Below are 16,035 nucleotides of genomic sequence, written 5' to 3'. Positions count from 1 at the left end.
CTAGATTGGGATTAATCTTTGCTGATTTGAGGTGTGTATGTGTCTGGGCTTGCTGTCTAAATCTTTGCATTGAATTAGATATTTGCATAAAGTTTCCTTTTGGTATCCTTAGGAGATGCACCTGTGTTTGATGCACCTTCATAACTGATCTTTTAGTGGAGGAGTGGCGTTCCTCTAGGGATTTGTTGCTTTGTGTAGTGGTGGAAAGAACCTTATCCAGATTGCTGGTGGTGAACATACTGCTCTTGAGTTGCTATGCCCTCTTGAACACCATGAGAGCCTGTATGCTGTGTTTAGGGCTCTGCTGTGAGACCTGCCTACCTTTAACATTGTCTCTGATGGCTCAAGGCAAAGAGGAATCTGCATCACCATGACATTTTACGCTGACAAGACGTACTGTGTGACTTTTTGTCCTACACCTTTTCACCTTTTGAGGCCCCTTTGGGTATTGGTGGAGTCAGAGGAAAGAGATTTCCATCAGGCAGTCACAAGCCCAGCTTAGGACCTCTTGAGTCTGGGGATCTGGAGCCCTTCTCTTTCAAGGTAGGGTGCAGAGAACCTACAGCTAAAACCCATTTCATTATTCTTCATACGCTTCACTGATTCTGGATGGCACTTGACATGAATTTGTTCTTACACAGAGGAAACACCTGGTGAGTGCTTGTGTTTGTTTTGGTGCGTGGCCAAGTTAGAGTAGTGTTCTCAGTACTCCTTTGAGTTGGTCAGGGCTACCTTTCAGCTCAAGCTGAGCTTAAATCTTCTTACCCCTTGCTAGTTAAGGGGTCTACAGTTTTCTTCGGCCCTGTCTGTTCACGTTCATGTCCTGTTGAGGACTGACCTTCTAGTAAGAAGCATCCCTCGCCACCTTGAAAGCATTTGTGGGCTCTGAACTTGATACTTGTGTTCTTTTCTGAAAGCAGAAAAAAGCACTTTGTGATTTGGATAATGCAGAGGGTGTGTGTGTGTGTGTGTGTGTGTGTGTGTGTGTGTATACCAACCAAAACACCAGTCTCTTCAAGCTATCTGAACCTGTCTGCAACTCATCCTCCAGGCTTCTTTTCCTTGCCAGGCAGTCCACAGATAAAAACAGTCGGACTATTGAGGTTAAGCTTTTCACCTACAAAAGTGGCGTTGCTTCCTGTGATCCAAGCACACTCCTGCGGAGCCCAAGCTGTGCTAGTGGTCTTGACAAGGAATTGTCACATCTGTGACACCAGATGATGCAAGCTGCATCCATTAAGCACTACATGCCATCCAAGCACGAGAGTTTACCTAATGTGAATTATAACTTGAAGATGCACTTGGTTGCCTAGAAGTAACCTCTTCTTTAGTAGATTTTTTTCCCCCTTTCTTCTTCAAATATGTTGCTTGAGAGGAAGGAGATAGAGTAGGTATACCTGAGGCTCTGTTTTTGCTGTTAAGTAAGCTGATACTTCTGGGATGGGAAAAAAGAGTAGCTGTGGTACCTGGATGTTAGAGAAGAGAACGTCTGCAGGATTCTTAGTCTATACCAGGTCTGCTGTCAGGCTTTTTCCCCTTTATTTCCTCTGCAGCATCCTCGTAAGCATCTATTTCTGCTGGTACCTGATCTTGCATGGTCTTACTTAGCCTCTTTTTGCAAACAGACAGTATCCTAAACTTCACGCGTTCACCAATCTTCAAGCAGCCTTTCATACACTGGATTTTAAAGCCAGCAATGGTGTAGTGTGAAGTCGTAGCTCTCAAATTTTGGTATGTAGCAGTTGCCTCTTAGGACTGCAGGACTCCTGGGGTTGCACAGACAGTTGCATGTGGGCTGAACACCTGTGTTTTTCAGGGGTGCTACTGCCAATGAGGGGGGATTTGTAAGCCTCTTTTTTGCAGAGGGATGTTTGTCTGACTTCCCCAACAAGCCACAACATAGACTAGAACAGAGCTGGCAGTTGCCTTTTAGTCTTTCTTTCCTCCTCTCAGCCTAAAAATAGTGCATATTACTGTGATATCACTGTGAATGTCTCATTGGGTTATATATTTTTTTAAGATGTCCAACCATTCGTTTAGCTGTTCCAGCATAATACAACTGTTCATAAAGTGCAGTAATCCTCTGGTTTTCTGACAGATTGTGGTGCATATATAATGCATAATAATATGCATACATGGCTGCTTTAGAACTTCATGGCCTTTTGTTTTGCTTAAAATTGAGTGAGAAAGAAGTGTCAGTGAATCCAGCTTGCATCACACAAACCACTTCCCTGAGATAACCTTTCTTTTTTTTTTTTTTTTTTTTTTTTAACTCATTTCATTTGGAAGAGCTAACTTTTTCCTTCATAACATTCTTGGCTTAAACATCAAGCTTGGGGTTTTGAGAACAAAGTCCAAGGGTGAACTTGCACGGCGGGCACTTGGACCCTTCTTAGTGACAACAATCAACATCCAAACAGATTCATTTAAACATAACTCGCCAGCACGTTTATTTGAGGGTTGTACAAATAGTGCTTGTTAGCAAGTCCACAGAATCTTCAAGGAAAAGGCTTCATGCAAGTTCACTTCTCTCATATGGCAAATGATGTGAGTGGGAGATGAAGTAACGTGTGTTTTGAGTGCCTCCCTTTGTGCCAAAACTATGTAACTGTAGTGCGTAAACTTGATAGTTGTGTGTGTTCGTGAATAACAAAGATGAGTGTAGAGGTCCACAGTTGTCTGTCCCTCACCCTTCCCAACAACTGAGACAAAAAATACCATTTGTATATCTCACTTTAAGATACTTGTCTGTCTATAAAGTGCTGTACAAAACCAACTCCGTAAGTTGTTGAGCCAAACAATTAAATGGAAGCAATTCTTAATTTTTAAAATGTACCTGTAACCTTTAAGATTATAAAGAATTTTCCAAATGTGGGACGTCTGACATGATGTAGTCCCACCTGCCTTAGTCTGCCAACAACTTTTTTGATGCTGCTACTAGCTTTAAACTGCAACAGAGAAAATTGACCTACTTTTTTCAGTTTTTCTGCTGTTTTTTGCAATAGAGAGGACATTTAAAACCAGGTCAGTCTAGTGCTGTTTGGGAAAGTGCAGGTGAATGCTCATCTCTTTTGCAATGGTTTGCAGAGGTACTACTGGTGTATGATCAAATAGCAGAAATACACTCCTCTAACAAGAAACTCACTGGGGGAATATCTTGGGTGGCTGGGGGAGCGGGAGACCCTCCAGGTAAGCAGAAGGCTCTGGAGTGGGAGAGGAAAAGGCAAAAACATACACTTCTAATGGCTACAGAGAGCATGGACAGATTAGCATGACTTTGCAGTCATACTGCTAGCCTATGTGAACAGCCAAGATCATCTTCCAGGTCAGGCCAAGATGGGGTACTAGGTTATCTGTAAATTTTCTGCTTGGTAGCAGGACAGATCTCAAAGAATGTTTTCACTTTCCAGTTGGTGGACACAAACTTTACCAGAAGTGTGTGACTGGGTGGCTTTGGAAGAAGCTTTTTGGAAAGTAGCATGGGCAGAAGCAGGGTAAGAAGTGGAACGTCATGGAAGGAAAGAGATGAGGTGGTGGGAAGAGAAGATGCTAAGGGCACTGAAGATGATGACAGCGTGTATCAGTATGGAAGAGAACGAAGCCGTGAGTGAAAGGTTTTTCTTATCTCAGTTTAATATAGGAAGAGCATTGACATCTAGGGAGCTGTTAATGTTGCAGTGAAGTGTAGGACACGTGAAGCCAACTTACCTAAGGGTGTAAGATGATAAAAGGAATTAGGAGATACTGAGAACTTGAGGAAACACCTCATGCATCTTGGTTTTAAAATAATCATTGTAACCTGCATACTGGTTATCTCTTTTCTAAAGAGTGAACTGGTTGTCTTGATCTGTGCAAAGTGAGCATCTGATGCTGTCATCATGCTGCCATCTCCTCTTTACATGGAGTGAGCATGGAAGCTAGTGATCTCATATCCTTATGCTTAGAACGTGTCAGCTGAGAGCCTTGGAGAATGTTAAGTCTTTGAAGTCACATGTGAAGCAGTAGACCTTGCCTGGAAAACACTCCTAGGATCAAGAGACTTACCAAAAGCATTACGTGTGTACATGGGGGAATGTTGGAAAATATTATGAGGAGTCATGTGCCTGTCCTGTTCTAAAGCAACAATCTTAAAGTTGCTTTGAGAAATGGAGTTGTGGGTTTGGTACAGGGTAGGATGAGGTCATCCATCCCTACAGAATTCCTTGAAGTTCTCGGGTTAAGAGCAGGTAAACTTTATGGCCAAACTACTCCCATTTGTTAGGGTGGTGATCCATTTGCCGAGCATTTGCAGTTTGATTGCTAGCATGTGTGCTCACTCCCAGACAAATCAAGAATACACGCAGACCTGGATCAGGTCTGCTTGATTTGATTTGAGGAAAGGGATGTTCACTTGCAATATCTGTCTCAATTATCTGAAATTGCGTTACAAAACGGCACTCTGACAGCTCCGGATCTTATTTCGGTAAGGTCTCCAGAGTGTCTCAAGTAGGTCAAAGAAATTCTTAGTGCAAGGGAAGCAAGCCTTTCCTTCTGAAGGGCAGGAGTACATATTGCTCGACTGACTCACACTAGTCCCTTGTTTACATTGTCCTTTACTACTACTACTACTACTACTATCAGACTTAAGACTTAATTGAGAAAACAGGTTGGTTATGAGCTCTGTTGCTGTGCCAGAACAGAGTTGTGCTGTGCTTATGTTGTCACGATGAGTGCTCAGGAATCAATACATCTTCCAGCTAGACTATATTCCTTTGCCGTTACTGATGACAACCTGACTGTGGCAGGTGTCTTCAGTGCTGGCTAGAAGCTGGTTTGTAACCCTCACACTTCAGTTTTGTTGATAGAGGTGAGGTGGTAATTGAAATTTTTGAGTCCTAAGTGTTTGGGTGTGTAGGATAGCATGGCTGAGCTAGCTTCTTCATTGAACTAGCTGTGCTTTAAGTAACTCCATTTCAACCCTGTATCTCTTTTATTAAATAACTGTTCCTTGGTCTTGAAGTATATTTTAGTGAAATGAATACTGGAATTGAACTGAGTCACCATTAGGCAAATATCTTCCTGCAGCTTTGTTTAAATGCAAGTAACTTTCGGCAGCAATCTTGCTGAGTGGGTGGAAAGGTAGGAAGGAAAATCGTTATGAAAAAGTTCGTATTGTGGCAGGAAATAGTTCTAGTGTTCTGAGTAGTCTTTAAATATTAATGTGACAGACTTCAAATTACAGTCTAGTCTTGGTGGTTCTCCTGCTTCTCTTCGAGAACAAGTGCTTTTTCTTTGTTAGTCCTTAAAAGCCATATTTGATGCCATATTTACTACAGTCATATTTTTATATAATAGCAATAATAAAAGATATGGAAGAAAACTTTGTCCAATTTGGTGTCCTGACAACTGGGATCTGCTAATAGTGTCTGCCATAATAAGAAGGTTATCAAACAGGCGATTCACTCTTTCATTGCTGATCTGAATTCCTGTTTGCTGCAAGAGGCTTTCAACTAAAAAAGAGGATGTTTAGCGTTCTCAAACTGTCAGGTGTGACCTTTCCATCCTTCCTCTGGAGGAAGTCTTACACAAATTAGAAGAACAGTGGGGAACAGGGAAGAATGGGGGCGTTGTGACTTATAACTGTTAAAAAGCTGTTGCACGAGCTAGAAAATGTGTGGTGGAGCTCAGCCTGCTTACTCTCCCTGAGAAGAACAGAGTTGCTTGTCCTGTCCAAGAAGCAGTGAGCAGGATGCTTTAAGAGTCAGACAGCGGTTCATCTCTGCCCTCAAATCTGAAATTTGGTGCGCTTGCCTTGAGCAGAGTTTAGACTTAAATCCGATCGGAGAAGAAGAGAGCAACTTGTATCAAGGCTCAGAAGGAATTCCTTGAAGGAATAACGTAGTTGTGTAATGGATCACTACTTCAGAGTGGCCTGCCCTGCAACCGCCAGCTGAAAATTGAGGTCAACTCCAATATTATGAACTGTTTGAACCGTGTTGAATTGTGCGTGTGAGCCTCTTGGCGGCTTTCAGCTCTATTGTGTTATCATAGCGGGTAAAATTCTCATGTTCTGTAATGATGCTATCTCTTGGCAGCAGCTACCTAAACGCTTGGAGAAGATCTACACCTAGGCATTAGGTTCTGCTGCAAAACACTCTTGTTTTCTGGATAGATCAGCTCTGCAGGTAGTAGGCTGGTGGTAAATCAGTACGGCAGGATGGGCAGGTGGAAGGTTAAATGGATTTTGGTACCGTACGGCAGATGCTGTAAATTGTAGCGCGTTCTTAAACAGCCTCTCTGTTTTTCCGTTCCACCTCCAGTTAATTGAGCTGTTTTGAAATCCTTTCCTATGGTTTTATTCTGTATAGACTTTTTTTTTTCTTTCTGGTTAACATGCAACTGTTAGCTGAATTTCAAGATGAGCAAGAAAGTTTTAAAGATCTCTCTGCAACTTTTCCAAAACATTATCATTCCTCTTGACTTCACTGTTATGCAGTCTTCTGCCAAAAACCCTGAAAGGAAGAGAATCACTGAGTTCTGTTATTCTCTTCCTTTCGGGTTTTCAACCTACTTTCCATGAAGTGTGTCATATTGGTATCTTCTTGGCCCACAGAACTGTGCTGTCCTTGTTGTCTCTCAAAATGCTATGTGCTATTTTCCAGCAGTAAACTGGCTAGGGGTGAGAAGGAGCATAGCAGAAGTTGCTGTTCTGTTTTTGAAATGGCAGCCTCCCAGGGCTTGTCGTTCATTTGATGTGACCATAGTTTTGCTTTTGATTTTCAGCGGTAGTTTCATAGGTGTTGGATAGGAATTCTTCTGGGGAGGGAAGCAATGGAATAGAATTGCATCTACAGTCTATTTGTTCCATCTAGCTAGTCTTACTTGCTCTTGGTAGAGACTTTTTGTTACCCTTTTTGTAAGGTCTGTAGTTCTTGCACATGGATTGCCCCCTCAATGAAAATGACTTTGATATCCAGGAAAAAAAAAAAAAAAAACAGAACAAAAAAAAACTCCTTTCTGGCTTTGATAGGATCTGGTGTATTTTCCAAGGTGTTACTTTTTCATTCATATAATTCCTCTGTTCTACTCATCTTTTCCTAGTCATCTAGCTCAGCAGCTCAGCCCTAGAAGTACACCATCATCCATGCACATATGGCTTCTGTTCAGAAATAAAAAGATTCAATGACTTAGCTATTTTTTTCTCTCTTCCTTTCAAGTCTTCTCCCCGAACAGATGGGGGGTTGGGTCCAACCAAAGTGGTTTTGGATATCTGGCAGGACATCCATCATTGCTTTTGTGAGCTGTACCAGCATATCACTTGGGGGAAGTTGTTCCTGTTTAGTGTCACACTAAAAGCAATGTACACGCAAAGCAAATATAACTACCTGCTTGCTAGTATCCACGCAGCCAACTTTAAGTGGCACTAACTCATCCTATCAAAATGAATGCCGCTACTGAAAGTGTGTTGGGAGTCTCTATGATGAAGAACCAGTTTGTCCTGTTTACCTGTAATGGATACATCCTGATAATCCGTATTCAGCTTTAACTATTAAAGCTTGAGCTCCTTGTATTGGAGGTACAAGGAAGGCTTGGTAATACTGAAGACTGGACATGAGCATCTTCAGTTCTTCTGAACTTAGGCCAGCGGTGTCTAATCGTGAATGGCAGTTCAGAGTTGTCTACCACGCGAGAGCTCTATGCCGCAGCTTCTGCGCTTGCAGAGCCAGACTGTAGTATGCCCGCAGTACAGATCTCTGACCTCGCGGTTCTCGACCTGTTGGGTTTGCTGCAAATGTGCTGTGTGGCATTTTCTACAGGGCTCCATCTCCATGAAAAGAGGCTACAAAGGATCGTCTGCTTTTTCCCCTGTGGAAAAGAGCTGCTGAGTTGTGCACTAGATAAAATATCCTGTGGATTGTAAGCTGTGCAACCTGAACTAGACTATTAACATCAGTACATACTTAAAGATGGGATGTTCTTGTGGAGTTGTCACATCACATGAAGCTGGTCCATGTATGTGGATTGCTGATTTAGCTCCTCTTTAGTGTGTTGACTGTTTTTCTAACATCCTGCTGAGAGACGGATATCCTTCCGCTGAAGGAGGAGTCTGTTCAGACTCCGTTTGATGTAGATGCTCCAATGATCTATATACCCAAGCACTAGAAAGTAATTCCCAAATACTATTGTTCAAGTTGTATATCTCTTTATTTAATCTTTGCTCTTTTTGCTAAGGGATTTCTTAAAAAACAAAAACAAAACTTGAAGATGCTCAAGCAGAGGAAAACTGTGCCCTCTTTTGTGCATACTTCTAGAGCTGCAAATGGAAATGGATAGAAAAAATCAGATTTGTGCTAAAGCCTTGTTCACATTGAGAAGCTGGATTTTTGTGCTGGCAGCAACCGGCGTGTTCTGGATCTGTTGTGAATGATTTCTGCCTTGTGTGCAGATGACTCAGATCAAAACAAATTTCTAGAAATAAGTGTACCACAACTGGAAGATCAGGGAAAGTATACTTGTATTTCAAGAGTTAACACTTGTTCCATGCCACCGGTTTGTGGATGCATAGTAATTGTTTTATTTTTGGACTTTGGAGGACTGGAAATAGGCAGGTTAGCTTCAGCATGTTGTGAAACAACCAAAACCCTTTCCAAATCCCTTTGAAAAATAAGCTATGAAAGTATTGCAGGATCATTGAGCCAATTTCCTTAATAGTTCTGAAATCCCGCAAATACAATTGTATTTCTGGGTGTGCCTGACGGCATTCAGTTGACTATATCCTTCCACAGTGAATCTGGTTTAGGTGATTTCAGCTAGCACTTTTCTGCTGACTTTGGAGGTATTTGCTAACTTCCATGCAAACATTGATGCTGTTAGCTGTAGATATCCACATGGAAGTATGGCACAAACTGTTTCCAGCACCATCCAGGAACTCTTCTATTTGCATCTGGAAAACTCGGAATGCAACAGTGAGCCCTAAAGAAATATAACCCAGTATGTATAATTCCTGGGATATGGGGGATGCTTCTAGGTAAGTGTATTCTAGTTGTAGATTCTTGCTCAAGAACTGTGTCATGGTCACTAGTGCATCCACATCTACTGTCTAACACCAGGTGTGCTCGTTCTGTGTGCAGCATCTGTACAAGCAAAGCGTAGTGCACCATTTCCCTCCTCCTGCCCATTGCTTTGGGTGTGAGGAGAAGCTCACCTACTCCTACTTCAGGACCTCCAGACCATCCCATCAGACTGAACTGGGCTATTGCTACAGAGGCTTCGGGCTTTCACTGCTGAATGATGGAAGTTGCCTCTGACTACAGAGGGGCCCCAGTTGGATCACTTGACTACTCTAAAGATCCAGAGCGAGTGTATGTTCCAGGATAGATCTCCCGGTGAGATGTCCATCTTGAGTTTCCTTCACTGCACTTGTAAAGCCGGGGCCTGTGGGATCCATACAGCATCAGCCTGTCTCTTCAGGTTGGCCTGCAGGCACAGAGAAACTCTTTCCCTTGCTGTGCTGTTGGTGACAAGCATCTGTTTCTTGTAATCTTTTGACAAAATGAAGGGACTGGTGCTTATTAGATGCACCAGTGTGTTCTCTGGTGTAGTCCAGAGTTGCCTGCCAGGCCTGCCCGGGGATATAATGGAGACAAATTTGGGCATACAGGGCAGGAGGTATACTTGAGTTTCTCCTGGGGAACTGTCAGGTTTTGTTTGCCAGTTATGTTTGGGCTGCTGGAGAAGATTTTGGCCTCTGACTTTCTTGCCTGATTGCATTAAAATGTATTTTGTAAAAGTTCACTTATTTGGAAACTAAATCATTAAAGATGGACATGTCAATATGAACTGTATGTTGACACAGCTTTCAGGAAATTCCATAAGCTTTTAAAAATAGTAAGTCTTGATTTGGTCAAGCCTCTCTGAGGCACCAGTTTCAATTAGCAAACATTTGAGGTTAACTTTTGAAGATGCAAACCTAGGTAGGATATGACTTTTGGTATACTAGATGCATGTAATTTCTTAAGTGTTTCAGTATTTTCTTCTAGCATCTTTCACTTGCCGCTTTTTGTCTGGCTTTTTTGCATAACACTTAGACTTACCTCTTCATGCATTCACAAACTTGAGCCTTCACAGTTGCTTTAAAGATGGAACTTGTTCTCCGTATCTTCTTTCCACCTGACATTCTGGTGTAATTGAAATTATTTTTATTAGGACTAATACTATACATACTAACTTGAGTAGGGAGCAGTGGATGGGCCATTATTTATCTTCATGATGTTGAGACTTTTTTTATCAGAAAACTGTTAGGAAAACAGTAAAGTTAATACATAGCTGTTAACTTCTTTGAGGCCTAAATAGCTTTGGAAAAATACTGGAAGTTTGCCATGTTGTACATTTCTCTCTTGGTATTTTAAAATAATGATTTTCATTTCGTTTATCTCTTTTTTTTTTTTTTCTTTTCCCCAGGTAAGAAACCAAAAGCCGCTTGCCTTTATTAAGTTCTCAAGAACATAATTGACCACTTGGTACATTATAAAGATGCATTAGGAAACTGGATATGGTGCCAAAAGAACTACATGCGTTTCCATGACACTCTTGAACCCTGACTGAGATACTTTTGGATATATATTTATCTTCTTAGAAGAGGAGTGCATACTCCAATTCCTCTCTGCCAGCTCGCTGGCAGAGATCTTTCACTAAGATCATGGACCATTCTAATAGGGAAAAGGATGAAAGGCAGCGCACGACGAAAGGAATGCCGGGAAGGAGCGGGCACGGTTCTCGACCATCGAGTTCATCTGCCTCTTCCGGTGTTCTTATGGTGGGACCTAACTTCAGAGTGGGCAAGAAGATTGGGTGTGGGAACTTTGGAGAACTCAGACTAGGTAAGAAGCAACTGTTTTAATGGCCTGTTATCCAGGTTAGCATTTCACTGCTGGAATATAAGTTCATAAAACTTACTCTGGTTTAAGAAATTGGTGTGTTTGTCTTGTTTCCCAAGTGTTGAGCCACCTTACCTGCAGCTTCTGACTCAGAAAATGTAACTGTTAACACTGTTCTTATTTGCATAAAGCCAAAGTGAGTGCACTGGAGAGGTCGAAGATGCAAAATCTGAACAGTCCCAACAATGAAGACTGTTCTCTTCAACGCGGAATGTCTTGCCTAAAGTGAAAAAAAGTCTTCTCAACTGTCTGGATTGCTAAATCCTGCTCTCAATCTCTTGTTCATAAGTCAGAACATCTCCTTAAAAGAATGGGTTAGACTGTTCCCCAGTGCTCAGCTGCATCTTCTCTATGCCACGTCCTTCACTGACCTCGGTGCCCTAATTTCTGCCCCATCACCCACTCCCTGATCTGTCCCATGCGTTTGACTCGCACCCTGCTCTTAGCCAGCTGGGGCTTCCGAGCCATCTGGCTGCTTTAGCCCTCTTAGCCCTTGCTTTTTCTTGGTCCGTTGGTCTTCTAACAGCATGTCTTGCAGCTGGTTGCCCAAACAGATGGCTTTGCGGACTGTGTTGTGTTGGGCTCTTAAGTCATCCTAAACAAAGGATGTGTTAATGGTGTTTGAGTTTGTTTTTTAAATGAGAAGAAGGGAAGCAGCCGGTGTTTTTGATTATGTGCTTCTGAGCTCTCAAACTTTGGGATAAATACATTTATTTTTTTTTCAATTAGAAGAAACAGCTTGTGATAGTCTCACATGGACCTGTTTAAAAACGCTTGCATTTCTGGGTTTTCTGCTGAATGAAGTGGATTGCTGTGCTGATGAATTTGAAAGTGCTGAAGGCAGGTGGACTGATGTAAATACCTTCTGCCTGAAACTTGGTGACTACTTAGAGGTGAAATTAAAGAGAAGAGCTCATAGATAAATTGATCAGGAAATTGCTTCAGGTAACCTACCATCAAGGAATTATAACTACCAGCAGAGGCTTTGTAGAGTCTTGCTTAGGATCTATGTATGACCACATTTCTTTCTAAGGCTTGGCTACTGTATCTACAGGACAGGACACCTCTCCATAATATAAAGAGTAACTAGGTTGCTATTATTTTCTTCGTAAATTGATTATTTTGATTTCAACTTTGTGTTAGAGAAGTTGTACTGACTTACAGGAGTACAGCTAATGCTGCAAAGGTGGAGAAAGTGAGATGAGGGACAAAAATTCCCAATTCCCGAAGAGTGAACATACAGCACGTGGGCATTATTGATGCCTGAGGATAATACAGTTTGGATCCTCATGATAACATAACATGCATAGCTGTGTTGCATTATTTTGATGTATTGCATTGGAGAATTATACTTTAAAGGGAAAGGACCCCCAAATGCAAATGTCCATAGCTGCGACTCCATGTCTGCTTCAAACGTTCAGCAAGTGTATTGGATCCCTCCAGGTAAATGGCTCTTGCTTTTATGCAGCTGGTGTCCAACTTCAAATCTTGTTTCCAGGGTTGTTGGGTTTTTTTCCACGTTTCTCAAAGTTTTAGCAGCTTGAAGGCTTGGCTCTCAGGTTTCTAACTAAGGTATTGTTTCAAAGCATGGATGTTAAACAAGGGGTTTTGCTTTGGAGAAGATTGCTTTACAGAGAAATTCAATTTTAGCTATGGAAAAAGAATTACTTGTTAACAGAATGGCTTGTAATTTTGGTACAGTGATAAATTACCATGGTAAATGTTTTGCTAATAGTGGTTAACAAAGTATGTTGTAACTCGCTGTACTTCGGCAAAGGGCCAGGCACACTGATAATGGGAATTATGTGTAAGGTCCTTAAGCTGTATTATTACTTGAAACTCATATGCTTTTTGCCAGTCGTTATGGCTTGAAGAACTTCTGTTGGCTTGCACAGATGCAATGCTAATTATTGCTGAATTGTGCTGTGGGGAAGGAGAAGCAGCACGTCTGAAATACGAGCAAACAAGTCTAACAATTCCGTCCTGCAAAGATGCATGGCAAGCCACCTCTGCTTTTTTTTTTTTTTTTTTTTTTTTTTTTTTTTAAATGTGGTTTCAGCGAAGTAAGGCATCAGTGAGTGCTTTCAGTAAACACAGGAAGCACAAAGTCACGCACTGTCTGTAGACTGGTAAACAAGGGCAAAATGTATTTTCCAATTCTCCAAAGAATTGCTCTTTTCAGGTGTTGTATTTTCACTCTAAGCTCTTTTTATATCAGCACACACCAGCTCACTAGGGGACTGATCGCTCGGTGGGGAGGAAAAGCAGTGTCACGGAGTGAAGCCGTTTTCTGTAAATATCGAGTTAGCTGCTTAGGGTCGGTCTTCCTTGTTGTAAATAAAGAGCTCCAGGGAGATTATTTTTGAAGCTTTTGGAGTCATGCTGGAGCAGTACAGTAGGATTTCAGCTGGAAAGAGCTGCTGAAATGGGAAAGGAATGAAAACAAAAATCAGTGTCTGGCCTGGAGTAATAAGGTGAAAGTGCGTTAACTGGCTTTTCCCTTGGGAAGACTGCAGGGTAGGTGGCTTGTAAAAGCTTAGAGACTTTCTTTTTTTTTTTTTTTTCCCCCCCCCAGTGTAGCTGAACCTACCTAGGGTCTTGATGCCATCAAAAAGCAGGAAGTCTGGTTTGCTGTTTCTAGGTGAGACTTGCTCTGGCACTTACCTATCTTCTTATGAGATGCCTAGTTCTTCAAGATGATGGAAAACTGGCCACTTCTCAAAAAAAAAAAATCTGTGCTGCTTAAGCAAATTGCATCCCAAAGTGGTCTGAAAAGTGCCGGAGACAATGTTGGATGAAGATGGAGCAACTTAACTGAGCAGTTGCATTGGTTGGCCACCTTGTATGAAACTGTACTTTAAGGAGGCATCAAGATTGTGGTGCAGTTTCCCAGAGAACTTCCAAATTAATTCTCATGCACAGTGGAGAATGCCTGTAATTTTAATAGCGTGACTTCTTCCTTGGTGGTGTCCTGGGTCTCCACCCCAAGTTAGTTTGAAAGTAGACATTAATGTTTTTTTTGTTGTTGTTAAGTAGGGCTAGAGTAGCTTGGAGCAGAGGCTCGTGGTGTGCTTATTGCTGTAAAAGCAATTACTGTAAGATTTCTGTGATGTCAGTAGGTGCTCCCAGGTCAGGAATAATGGGATTTATGCTTTTAAAATCCAGCATCATAAGCCGTGCCCGTAAGCTTCACTGTACGTTGGCCATTGCCAATTGAGCCTATCAACCACCTCTTCATATTGACTCAGGGACTTGCAAAATGGATTCTTCTTGCGTGCCTACTGGAAAACCTCTGAAATCATAAGAACCTTGGACAAGTTTAATGCGTACTGCTACAGCTGTATTCATCTGAAATCCTGAACCATGAGAAAAGTCACGGATAAGCAAGCCTCTTCAAATGGCATTTTCCCAACTTATAGCATTCTTATTTAATAAAGCATAAAATAAATACTTACTAATGTAAAATGATTACAGCTTCCACTAGATTGGAGGAAGACTCACTTTTTATTTTTTGAGACATTAATTTCTGGCTTACCTTAATGTAGAGCTGTAGACTGAAGCCCAAATCTTTTTTTGCATCAGATGGCACTTTCAAAATTTTACGGTTCAATTGTCATTTTAAAATGACAGCTAATGCGGTCTAGCCCTGTTTGAAAGACAGCGTTAGGAGAGCTCAATCCTCTCTGTTGCTTGTGTCCTCTCTTGACAGGCCAGTGAACCAAGGGGTTTTTTTAAGAGAAGTGTCAGTTTTCATGTGTCACCCAGAGAAACTGTGTTTTCAATTCAAATGATGGCATGAGTCATACAGAGGTCTCATGAAGGTTCAGTGCATCCCAGCAGTGAGCTCATGGTAAGCAAACCCCAAAGTGTACAAAAACTCAAAGAAGAAAAAAAAAAGTGGAAAAGGCATATGTAGGATTCACCCTAAATGTTACTTGGAGAGATGGATGCTCTAGAGAGGAAGGCAACATACTACAAAATTCATGGGAACTCTTGTTTAGGCTGATGCCTCCAGGACGTGGTCTCTCTAGATGCAGTGCTATCTGGAGTAAGATCTACTTGATCTGTAGGACAACTAGTTGGATATTTTATAATTAAAAATAAGCTTCTGCCTTTATAATATCCTGGATCTCCATCCCTAAGTTTATCTAAAAATAGACATGGTTTCCTGCAAACTAGGGCTGGAACAGCTCTGCTTGGCAGCCTCAGTCCACCATCAAAACATACTGTCCTTATGATGCCAAGCTAGACAGGTCTAAGAAGGAATATTTAATTTCTGTTAGTCGCAAGAGAAGGTTTGCGCTCATAGCTCTTAATTTAAGACTGCGGAAGTGCAGCGCTCGAGAGGTCAATGCTCTACCTGTCTGCAGCTCAGCTGGGCAGCCAGTGCATCGTACATCATGCTGCCGGGGCTTGAGAAATCCGCTTGGTTAGATTTCCCACGTTGAATGCTAGTGACTTAATGCATCATTTCTCCTTTACAATGTGTTGTTCGTAATTGTCAGTGGAACTACCCAAAACCGAGGCATAAGCTTAATCACTTCTCCATCTAAAGCTTTGCCTGAACTTGAAAGACTTTTGTTAGCACACCTAAATGCTCCAAGTTGTGTCTCAAAGCTTTTGTCTTCCTCAGATAAGGTGCAGCTTCTATTCACAGCTTATTTTTACCGTGCGGTTTAACGTTGTCCTGCGAGCAGTGCTGCCTTTACGCTTGCCTTCTAATATCTGTGCTGGCTTGTGTAAGGAGAAGGGATGAATTGTTACACCTTGGGCAACAGCGCAACAGCAAACTGAAGGGTCGATCACGATCTCAGTCTGGAGCGAGCCAGTAGCAAGGTTTTGCCTTCTGTTTTGCTCTATTCAGCCGCAAAACGTAGTGGGCAAAGCGAGCGTCTTCCCTTGTAGCTGTAGGAAGAGTTTGGAGTTCAAAAATTGGACCCATCTGGGTCCAGTGGATGTTCAGACTCTTTCCCATGTTTGCTTGCTTGGAAGGAGCAGGATTGGAGGGAGAGTTAGTGAGTTTGTTTTCTTTTCTGCTGGACTTATATCTGGGGCTAGCTTATCAGTGTGTTACTAATGCCTTTTTTTAATTGAGGAATTTCATTATCAAAACTGGCTT

The 16,035-nt window shown here is 41.9% G+C and overlaps 1 protein-coding gene across 6 annotated transcripts in view; it reads left to right on the top strand.

Moving 5' to 3' along the window:
* CSNK1G1 (casein kinase 1 gamma 1) overlaps positions 1-16,035 on the top strand; it is a 119,867-nt gene that overhangs the window by 37,141 nt on the left and 66,691 nt on the right. For 3 of the 6 annotated variants that reach the window (XM_062583885.1, XM_062583882.1, XM_062583883.1), the window contains exon 3: positions 10,441-10,859. The exons of 1 other annotated variant lie outside the window; for it this stretch is intronic. In XM_062583885.1, the coding sequence (XP_062439869.1) occupies positions 10,679-10,859 (181 nt within the window). In that variant the 5' untranslated portion in view covers positions 10,441-10,678. Of the gene's footprint in view, positions 1-3,521; positions 3,604-10,440; positions 10,860-16,035 lie in introns of those variants that run through there. 2 more of the 6 variants (XM_062583884.1, XM_062583886.1) reach the window with 2 other exon arrangements.

Source organism: Rhea pennata, chromosome 10, assembly GCF_028389875.1.
Source record: "Rhea pennata isolate bPtePen1 chromosome 10, bPtePen1.pri, whole genome shotgun sequence".
In the NCBI taxonomy this organism is placed as follows: Eukaryota; Metazoa; Chordata; class Aves; order Rheiformes; family Rheidae; genus Rhea; species Rhea pennata.
Note: the sequence above shows the minus strand (reverse complement) of the source record. Positions and strands in the feature narration are given on the sequence as shown.